This window comes from Dysidea avara, chromosome 9 (genome assembly GCF_963678975.1).
Source record: "Dysidea avara chromosome 9, odDysAvar1.4, whole genome shotgun sequence".
Classification (NCBI taxonomy): Eukaryota; Metazoa; Porifera; class Demospongiae; order Dictyoceratida; family Dysideidae; genus Dysidea; species Dysidea avara.
The window spans coordinates 1,608,699-1,620,000 of record NC_089280.1 but is presented as its reverse complement, the minus strand read 5'-3'; the positions used below and the strand labels follow the sequence as shown (position 1 = coordinate 1,620,000).

The following is an 11,302-nucleotide window of genomic DNA, read 5'->3' as shown; positions in this document are numbered from 1 at the left end:
TGTGTGTATGTATGTAGTGTAGTGTGGTGTGGTGTGTGTATTAATGATAACTACCAATCACTGACCAATCATTACGCACCACAATTAGTTGGGTACTATAACAAGTGTTGGCTGTTCAGTCTATAAGGTTTCTGTCATAGTTCTCCAACCAGTAAAGATATTTCCATACAAGAACAAGCTCAAAACTGTGTGTTAACACTATAAGCATGTGTCACAGAATTTCTAAAGGGCTCTACAACCAGCAGTACTAATGTTATGAGGTAGACCCAAACAATCTTGCAGGTAGTAAATAACAATAAAATTTCACCATTAAGTGCTCTTAAAATGAGGTAAATTTAAGATTTCTAGGTTGACAAAATTCATCAAGTGCCCTAAAGACATTTAGAATACACACTACATACCTTTATCCACCACATCCCACACTTCCACTTTAACAGTGTCCAGAGTATCTAATGGAAACCAAACAACACACTGAAACCATAAAAGTAACAATAAACAATGCAGTAATGTGAGCTAAGACTTTGTGTATATCAAGCTTGGTGGAATCTCCAAGAAGGATGTAATAAACATGTGATCAGAACACATAATAGTTTAATGATTGTACAGCAGTCCATTATAGCTAGCCTTAGGCCAACCAAACTTGTTAATTGTTTCTCCACATTATTCTTAATCCCACCACCTCAAAATTCGTTTACTGCTACTACAACTTGTATTGATCACAAATTGCTTTAGGCATACAATGTGTAGTTATTTTGATGTAGAGAAGAATCAGACAGTGTGAGTATTGTCTAGCAGTATTAGAAAAAGACATGCATAAAATTCTTTGATCTTTGGGAGCTGTTTCATCTCTGAGGTCAACTAGATTAAATGCACAGCAGCTCATCTGCACACTCGATAATTATTTTTTCAGAAAATCCACTCAAGACCTACGTAGCAGAAAGACGTCATGTATTGCAAATCTCACTTTCGATCATTAGTTTTCTGTGTTCTCCCAAGCACATTGCAGGCTAATAGCTCTAGTGGGAGAAGTCACCCAAGCCACGCGAGTTTAGCCACTCCATTCATGCCTAAAGCAATTCACAATCAATACAAGTTGTAGGCACATTAGTCAGGGTGAACGGAGAAATCCAGTAATATCAAGAAAAATTCTGTTCAGCACACACCTGTTTTCTCGACTTGTGTTTCTTAAAGCATGTGTTGTCTTCAACTAAACTGTAGATGGATTTCTAAATACCTAGATAGGTAAGCTTCCTTGTAGAATGATTATTTTTGCACTATCTATAACGTGGGTGGACATATACAGTACTTATAGTCAGGGCCAAATAATGCCTGATTCTTTTACTCAAGGTATTAGGCATAAGTACATGAATATTTCAAACAATGTCAGCAAGCTCAAACCTAGGGAACCCAGAGTGTGGGTAAGGGATATTACCCAATGTGTTACTACTGTCAGCTGCTCACTCTGAAGTAATTTCAACCCTATAAATGCAAGTCAAGAACACTAACCTGTACCTGGTGTAGAAGTAACCAAAGCTGACTAAGTGAGGAAAGGCTGTTCACTGTGTTTATGTTGAGAGCTAGGGTTGGCCTGTCAGTTGTTATATAAACTTATTTTCATACTGAAGTAAAATGGTTGACTAATACAGTATTGTCTCGAATTACGGCCCGGTTGTTTATTTCTTTGAAGCAACTTTTAGTCCCAGTTACTATAAGAGATCAGCGACTATACGAGACCGGCGTTTATATACCTGATCAGCATTCACGAGTCAACTTCATACCTTGGTGTTGCTGGACTCTCCTTGATGTTTCCCTCAACATATTTCACAGATTCAAGCTTAAAAGGAACTCTATAAAATGTTCATCACTTCGTTGTTTATAAAACCACCTGGAATTGTTAAAAATAATAACTGCACTAGACATTTATTTGAGACCCGATGTTTATTTTTGTTATGAAGCTGAATACCCCCGGCAACTAAATGGGACCAGGTGATTATACAAGACCGGCCGTAATTCGAGGTAATACGGTAGATGTCTATGTTTCATAATTGACATAATATACACTCTGTAATGTTAGCAATTTTCACTACATGCCAATACTACACAAAATGATCACCTTTATAACTCCATAATATACTGGTGACTTGTATCTCCTCTGTTGGGATGTAGGACTCTAAGAATGGCTTGCCTTGAAGTCGATGGAACAGACAAGTCTTGCCAGAGTTTCTGTCACCTTTAACAACTATCTTCACTACAATAACACACGACAGTAATCACGTGTCTCCACACAACACTAATAATACGTCAATCTAGAAACTTATTTATCCTCTAGAAGATGCACAAGTGAATGTGTCTCTCAGCCGTTCAACGACTTACTGTTAAACTGGATGCCTTTGGAGAACTTTCTCTGTAACTGTTGGTCCATCGACTGGATACCAACACCAGTGGCCACTTCATTTTTAGTTTGCTCGTTTCCCATTTCCACACCTCAGAGAATCGTTGATGTTTACATTAGTTCGCTATTCACATGTGAGCCACGTACTCCAAATAATGCGCAGCAGAAAGACGGTTGAAAAATGTTGAGGCGCTTCGTTAACCAATTAAACGTACAGTATGGTTAGTTTGTGTGTACTGTAATTCTTTGTGCACGTTATTGTTACTTGTTTGCTTTGTGCCAAACCTCGATCTGGCAGATGACCCTGAACATATCATTCATACTTGACTGTTAAACTCGAGGTTAAACTGTTAGCAGTAGAGACAAATCACCTCTACACATTGACTATGTATTACATGCTCAAATAAAAGCCCAGTCCTAGCTAACTGAAACCAGAGATGCTACTTTAACAACTTGTTTAGGTTTACTGGTAATGTACAGTGCCAAACATGTCTTGATTGCTGTATAGTACAAGTGACATCACATTTTCCTATACAGTAGGTGGATGAGCATGATGTACCAATAGTACAAACTTCCACACTCTGTGTGTGCGTGTGGTGTAGTTGCGTTTGTTAGTGTCTAGGCGATAACTACCATACAACTAGACAAAGAACCTCTGGAATAAGTTATATCACCCAGTGATAACCAACTTATCACCCTGTCACTCAGACTGGTTCATGACATTTTCTTTTCTTATCGCCTATTTAAAAGTATAATGCTGGTTTTAAGTATTTAGTGTGTTGTAGCTCTCCAATGGTTGAAGCTATGTGTACAAATTTTTTACACCATTTCCTTACCTTCCAGAGCATCCACTGTGTAAGTAGCCAACAGCTAAGTTTCCCGCCATTTTAGATAGTTTTTATTAAACCGTGGTTGACTGTATAAAATGAGCTCCAAAAGGGAGGGAGGTGGGGGCCCGGAAGGAAGGCAAGAGGCTGTTTAAAACTTGAAAGGGAAGGCATAGGGATAAATTAGGCCAAGTTATGGGCCATTCAGGTCTCAACGCTGGCTAAAATGAAAGGAAATGTACAGCACAGGTCTTTATTCAACACCACGGAGCTGTTCAGCCGCATACAGCTATCCCCAGTAGGCTGACCAGAGCTCCAGTAAGGCCCCACACCGTACGTACGGATCACCACTGGGCTTGGGAAAAGCAGCCAGCAAAGGCAGACCACTCAGGTCTAGCATTTTATTGTGAAATTTGATAGTGGCTTGTGTTCTTGGCAAAAAATCAAATCTGCTGACATGGGTGATAAGGCCAGTTTTCCCAGACTGGGTCACAAATATTGAAATGTTATCATAAACAACACATCAGTACAGTACTTACACTTGCAAATCTTCCAATAAAATGTGTTAATCCTTTACACAGTGACACTATACCAATACAATGGTTTAAACAAATACCAAGAAACAGTCTGTGTCAATTTTGCTATGATGATCTGTCCCAGCAGTCACTACGGTGAAGAACCAACTGATAACCTCTGGCTCCTCGGACTAATACTCCTTGCATGCCATGTGACACCACTCTACAATCCCCAAACTTGAACAGTGACAAAGTATACTTGGAAAGTGTTGCTTTATTAGCTTGTATATGTATAGTGTTTCTCTAGTAGCTACTAAGTCATGAGCACACTGATAGGAATTCAAACAAGACCTTACATAACTCCCACACACTGGGATATAAAATAGTTATACTCAGATGATGTCATTGTTATTACACTAATCCTCAGCTCCACCTTGTACTCATGTAAGAACTATGCTATCACCCTCGTAACAGGATATAACTATACAAGTGAACATCATTAAATTTTTGGCTAACCTTTGTATTAAGAACACATTGGGAGTGACCAAAAGTGTTCTGATTATCAAAGTGCACTAATTTTCCAGGTCAGTTTACATACTAAGGGATAATACGGGACCATTACTAAGTGTCCAGATTTTGTAGTCTCCTTATTTTCAAGAGTCCTGATTAACAGGTTATACATGGTGCCTATTATAATGTATCACATTAGATAACCATGTTAACACATTGGTGTAGTCATGGTAACATATTCATGTGGTTATGGTAACAGGTTACTCCACATCAACACAACCAGCTGGCAGGAGGGAGGTGGAGGGCAAGTTAGCTAGAGCTATGATGAAACCAATGATCTTTGGGAACCATCAAAAACTCTTCATGTTCTTAGCCTATACAACTGCAATTGGTAAGTGTGTAGTGTAGTGTATGGTAATTTGGTTTGTATTTGACCAAACACATAATAACAATTCTGTTATAGAAATAAACATACAGTATTTCTTCAGTTCATGGTTCATACGGTTTGAATATACAGATCTGAAACAGGTTTGAAACCAGGTCGGGTCACATTTCTGTCCAGCTTTATAGAAGATCGGACTAGATTGTGTGGCACAAATTGATTATCTTTTGTATGTACACGCTATAGCAGTCTAGTCCTGCAGCAAACCAGCTTCTTTCTTGAACCATGCTAGGAGCTTTTTGGAATCAAGTGCTACTGTCTGTAGGAGTGTGCAGAGCTATTCACATTGCTGTTTATTGGCTTACTTGGAGTTACACCCCCTAATTGATCACTCCCATAGTGTGTATATATATCTACAAGTAGAAGGAAAAAATTTTGGGGGATTTTAAGCTGGATTAGTGATCAATAACCAAAAAAAGCAGGGAAACATGGAAACAGCTGAAAGTAGTGGAACAAGGGAGGTTGCCTATACCTGCAGATACACTAGTGGTTATCTAATCCTTACTCTTCCATGACTGAATTAGGGATTACATGTCCAGTAGTATATCTGCAGGTATAGGCAACCTCCCTTGTTTCACTACTTTCAGCTGTTTCCTTGTTTCCCTGTTTTTTTTTTTTTTTTTTTTTTTGATCACTAATCTAGCTTAAAATTCCCCTAATTATTCCTTCTACTTGTTTGTTTACTTTTTAAATAACACAATTATGACTACTGAATCTACGTGTACCACATTAAAAGAAAGAATGGCGCCAGGCATTCCATAAAATAATTTTTGTGCACGCCCTAATAATCAATTACGCACTGAAAAGTGAGGTGGCCATTATGCTTCATTTGTAGCTATGCTCCGCTTGTTACACAGCATTACAAACAAAGAGCAGTACAAGAAACAATGAATCCAGTTGCTACGGAAAATGCGGGCAAAAAGCATGACACAGCCAGAGGGAAGCCACATCGTGCTATCGCAAATCGACACCTTGTGTTGTCAGCAAAAAAAACTGGAACACAAAGGTAAGTCCAGATACATGCATTGTACGTACTGCGGTTGGCAAAAAGCCATGTTTCAGGACAAAGCAATGTCAAACAGTGAAAAAATCAAGCCCATAGCCTTATCCATTGTTGAGTTATGCTTGGCTGAAGGCATCAGTTAGTTAGTCAGAATAAAATTCTGTTAAATAGAAATTCTGTAAAAACTTGTTGGAAGGGTTAGGGGACACTCTGAAGGCATTTTTGGGCTTGGTTATACCTAACCAATACTGCTAAGCTGTTAGGAAGGAAATTTGAGGCTGGTTTTAGGGTGATATTTTTGGGCAAGAAATCCCAAAACTACATGATCCCTAATATACAGTACAGCCATACTGTATGATAGCATTTGTACCCATCATAATACTGACTAATCAATTGTTAACTTATTAAACCTTTAGTAGAGTTTTGTTATAATATAGCTACCTGTTAACTCAATAAGGTACATTCATTATTTGATGGACCTAAACTAAGTGTTTCTATAATCCCTGTCAGCTAGCTGATAGTGATGTTGTTGATTCACTACAGGCTCCACAGTTTACATGGTGTTCTATCATGACTACAAGTTGGATGATCACTGTTTCATGCCAGTGAGTGGCTCTATATAATGTATCATATGATAACCCTTCACTGTAGATCAGACGATATGTTGCAAGAAAGAAGAAAGAATTTTTCACTAGTAGTTTAAATACAGACACTATACAGAAATTAGAAGAACAAAGTAACAAAGAACCATCTTCTCTTGTAACTTCTAGTAAACAACAAACAATTTTAAAATAATGTCAACAAAAGTTCATAATATTTGTATTGGGTAGAGTGTTAAGTGGCATATCACCAGTAGAGGTGTTCATTTGATCAAAGGTGCAGTGTACTGGTGGTACAGGGTAATCACTTTTATATAGTAGTCAATAAATGTTACGTACTGTGTGATATGAAATTTTGCTAGAAGTAAAACTTTACAAATCCACACTTCATACATACACTCTTTGTAATACTTCTCTATACTGTACTTAAATGTTTTATGAAATTAATATGTTGTATATACAACACATAAATTTAATGATTCCACAGGTGGTGGCTATTAGCTTCCTCTGTAGTCTTTCTCTAGTTTCTTTTGTTTCCATTTCTCTACTGCAAGCTAATGACATCACTTTATCTTCAGAATTATGATCTCTTCACATTAACACTATTATTGATCAGTTGATCTGTAATGCATGTGTTTGTTTATTAACTAACACCTTCTCTCACTAACTGACTTACATAATATTATAGTTTCAGTAGTTGAGGACTGTAGTTACAGCAACAAGTTAAAGTACTCCATCAATGGGACACAACCTGAACACTTATCCATGCATGATCATGAGATGTGTGAAATTATACTAAGACAAAAATAATTACATGGCAGTGGATACTGAACCAAAAGTTGGTTCAATAAGCTGTAGCTACCGGCTATTGAACTGACAGTAATATCTTACTTGGGGCAACTACTAGATGTGAGCCTAAAAGTCGAATACTGGGAGCATACCAATCTTAACATACAACTAGTTGCTTGATACTCATGTAGATGGATGACTGTCAGCTATTTTGTGTTATCCTCAAAAAAAAAAATAAAAGCCATGCACTTTCAAATTATACATCCTCTGCAGTACTAACTGAGATTACCAAACTTGCACCTTAATTAATGTTTCAGACCTGCTTTATGAAAAGAAATGTCTGGGACCTATACTGGTAGGAATCCCAGTACTATCCTAATTATACAGTACAATATAGTAGGGACCACGAAAGAGTAGGCATGGCCCATGAAAAAAACATCACCCAAAAACCTTTCCCTGACGATGATGAGGCAGTATTGGTTAGGCAAAACAAAGCTCGAACAAGCCTTCAGATCGTTTTCAACAAGTTGCTGTGGAATTTGATGCCTTCAGACAAGCATAACTCGATAACGGCTATGGCTTACGGTTTTTCACTGTTCTACATCGCTTCAGCCCAAAAGGTGCCTTTTGCATTACTGCAGTATGTACAATGCATTCTTCATGGACTTACCAGTGTCCTCCTTTGTGTCCCATTCATCTTTGCTGTCAGCGAAAAGTGTCAATTTTGTGGTAGGAAATCATCTGTATTTTGGCTACTTTGATTGTAGAGGTGCTTTTTGAACAGTTCTTCATTCGTACTGCTGTGTAACAAGTTGAACATAGCTGACAACGAAGAGTAATCGATACTTCACTTTTCAGACGATAATAATGATATAACTGGGGAGTGCGTTACCATTTCTTTCGATGTGGTATGAGCGGATTGCAGAGGTACTTTTTGAACAGTTCTTGATTCGTAATGCTGTGTAAATAGCTAACAACGAAGTGTAATGGACACTTCACTTTTCAGATAATACTTTACATATAGCTAGAGTGCACCGCGCCATTTCTTTCTTTTGATACGGTATGCATGGGTTCACCAGTCATAAATATTATTTACAAAAAGGATAATGAAATTTGATTAGAACATTGCAAACAAATACACAAAAAATGGAATTTTCAACTAGAGTATGGACCATAGCATATCAATAAAAAGTACTGAAACAAGCTGGAGTAGTGCACGATATTAAATTACAGTAAAACAATAAGAAGTTTTATGTCCCTACTGTGCTCAAGCACATGTACAGTAGGGACATAACACTTCTTATTGTTTTACTGTAATTTAATATCGTGCACTATTCCAGCTTGTTTCAGTACTTTTTATTGATATGCTATGGTCCCTACTCTAGTTGAAAATTCTGTGTACTTGTACAACAAAATTCAGGTACATGTAGTAAACTGTTGTTTCATTAGCCATTCTGGCCCAGAGTAGTAAGTATCACTATGCCAAGCTTTAGACATGATTGATTAAGTAGCTAGCTACATGTGCTGCCTGCCCAGTATCAATCAGTAGTACACTGTAAATTCAAATCGGTAGAAATCACCCAGATTTTTGGATTGTTTTACCTGCAATTCAAACGACTGATTTTTTGGTAGTAATGACCCAAGCATTTACTTGCAACTGTTAATTTAGTCATATTACTCAGATGTCCTATAGCTAGTCCCTTCAACCTCTGGCTAAGTGTTTGAAATAACTTTGCCATCATGCTATGGTCATTTTTACCATCTGTTGTAAAATTAACTCTTGTCACAAAATGTATAGGCTAAATTTGTTAATTTTTTTTGTTTGTTTACATTAATTAATGAGTCATTCATTACTAGTACGAATAACATACATTAATCTATCTGTGACACATATTCATGAAAATCACTATACATACTGAATCTTTAAACATACCTGATATTATAGAGTTTTCAAATTGTATAAAACCTATGCACTTTTGATTGTGGGATGTAACAGTATTAACCACAATGTTATAACAACCAGTGTACCAATGTAAATTTGTGACCAGATTTTCAAAAAGGGGTCTTCCACAACCATCCAATTCTATGAACTTGGAAGACTTAGTGCTCAAGAAAGATGCAAACCTGCATCCATTATAACCTACGTTGGTGCTCACCTATGACCATATTTCAAGTCAATAACTTTTTCCAATCTCAAGTTATGAATAATTATTGTCAAAGTTCGTAAATTGGATGTGTGTGGAAGACCCCTTTTTGCAAATCCAGTCACATTCAACCATGTAGCTGTTCATTTAATTTATACCATAGTAGCTATATACTTGACAATACACACTGAAATTGTGTTAATTCAACATCCTAAGTGAACATGCAGTTATATTGACCTCTCCTAGTTATTTTGACTGATTTAATTCAAATACCTACCCTGGCTACAACCACGGTCATTTCTGTAGTTTAAATTTACCCATGGAGGTCAAATTGACCCATTTGAATTTACTGTGTAGCACTTTAACAAACTCATTCTTGGGCAATTGGCACATGTTGCCATCTGATCATGACCCTCAACACCACCACACTAATTTTATGTGTAGCTATTTTAATTTTGTAATCTTGCATCTGATGTTGTAAAGCAATCGGTCGATATTATACTAAATCACGTGCACCAAAAATGTTAGCGACCTCAGACTGGCCAAAATTTCCACTACTTGCAATGTTTTCTTCGTATCTTTAAAACAGGGAAGCCTTATTCTCTCGCTCATTCAGCAAACAATCTATAATAACGATGCATTATAGCGCTGAAATTTGGTGTTCCGGGATTAAGCATTTCCGGAGAAACAGCACGGAACATTTTTAGGTCCACATACTTTCTGTAGAAAAAAGTTCGTACGGATATTTGTATTGCAATTATGGCACCGACCTTGTTTGAGTGCGTGTGAATTTGCTGATGGTTTTCAGAGTCGTTTGAAACGTTCTGGGCAAAGTGAAGGTGCTGAGTTCGATTCTGGACACATTTTGAGGTGAAACACACTCTTTTACGTTGATTTTGGTGAGCTAAATATAGTGTAGTGTAGAGTTCGTCTAGGCCGGTAACACTTTGTCTCGTGAAGTAGCCTCAATATTGATTGTTTTAGGTCAGTTTTTGGTAGCTTATTTTTAGCGGAATTTCGCGGAATGCCAGTATTGTAGTTGTGGGGTCATATTATGATTATGTGTCTATTGTGTAGAATTGATAGTGTTAATTGTTGGTTGGAGATGGCCTTGTCACTGCCTTACCTTGGTGAAAACTGTGAGCGAGTTGGAATCTCTGCTTCAAGGTATTGTTAACCACATTTTACCAGTCTTACCAATATCTTCGATTACTAAAGGAGTGGTTTTTGAATTAAGTGAGTTAACTGTAATTTTTCATGGAATTGTTTTTATGAGTGGCTGACATTGATGGTTGATGATGTATTACCATTAACACTGACGGCTATTAAATCACTTGTATTCAGACTGAACAAGAAACGCTGGAAATATGATGTTACAAATGTATCTTTGGTTGCAGAAACAAAGTCTGTTCCGAAGACCAACATTATTAGTGAGAGGGATTTTGCACAGCTGGATTGCTTCCTCAGGGAAAAACCAAATGCATCCATTTTATCACTTGAAGCTTGATCTCGTTCTGCAACAACAAAACTGCTAGTTGGTTGAATGATAAATCTCCTGCTGAGCACTGTGAGTTGTTACACAAAGCAAGAAGTAGTTCATTTAAAGCAACAGTATCAAGTTCGGAGAAAGAAGCTGATTGAAGACTGTGCTAAACTTCTACAGGCAATACAGGCTTCTTTGCTTCATTTGCGAGAAAAGAAGGTACGAGAGAAAGAAAACTTTACCAAGGTAGTCATGAAGTTTGGGTTATGGCAGAATGAACAGCATGTAGTGGATGGTCTTGCAAAACTAAAATCAAAAACTAGCAAGTTGCATGCTTTGAAAGTTCAATTGGATTTCAGACAGAAAGTTTTGGAGCAATGCTCTGCAGATAAAAGTATATTCCACCTCTAGAAGAATAAAAAAAAAGCTGTCTGTAGAAGAAGTTTGCAGCAACCTGCACAAACTTTTTTTGCCACCTAGTGAAGACCAAGAAGGACTAATCGGCCAAAGAATTAAGCACAGATGGATGGTTGATGGAGAAGAGCAATGGTACTGATTCTAGATATTGTCCCTGGTACAGATGACTGGTATAATGTCC

The 11,302-nt window shown here is 37.4% G+C and overlaps 2 protein-coding genes and 1 long non-coding RNA gene across 3 annotated transcripts in view; 1 reads left to right on the top strand and 2 right to left on the bottom strand.

Moving 5' to 3' along the window:
* Positions 1-2,563, bottom strand: part of LOC136265413 (rab-like protein 6) — a 22,917-nt gene extending 20,354 nt beyond the window's left edge. The window contains exons 1-3 of the mRNA XM_066060260.1: positions 2,374-2,563; positions 2,114-2,248; positions 402-449 (exon numbers count right to left, since the gene is read on the bottom strand). Coding sequence (XP_065916332.1) covers positions 402-449; positions 2,114-2,248; positions 2,374-2,476 — 286 coding nt within the window. The 5' untranslated portion in view covers positions 2,477-2,563. The remainder of the gene's footprint in view (positions 1-401; positions 450-2,113; positions 2,249-2,373) is intronic.
* On the top strand, positions 2,503-6,518 carry LOC136265423 (uncharacterized). Its single transcript, XM_066060270.1, has 4 exons — positions 2,503-2,613; positions 4,504-4,635; positions 6,233-6,294; positions 6,341-6,518. Exons 1-4 carry the CDS (start codon positions 2,574-2,576, stop codon positions 6,482-6,484), a joined length of 378 nt encoding a protein of 125 aa, XP_065916342.1. The 5' UTR covers positions 2,503-2,573; the 3' UTR covers positions 6,485-6,518.
* On the bottom strand, positions 6,496-9,043 carry LOC136265428 (uncharacterized). Its single transcript, XR_010705506.1, has 3 exons — positions 9,011-9,043; positions 6,965-7,046; positions 6,496-6,909 (listed from the first exon to the last, which is right to left on the bottom strand). It is a non-coding gene; the product is annotated as an uncharacterized lncRNA (long non-coding RNA).
* Between the last annotated feature and the right edge of the window lie 2,259 nt (positions 9,044-11,302).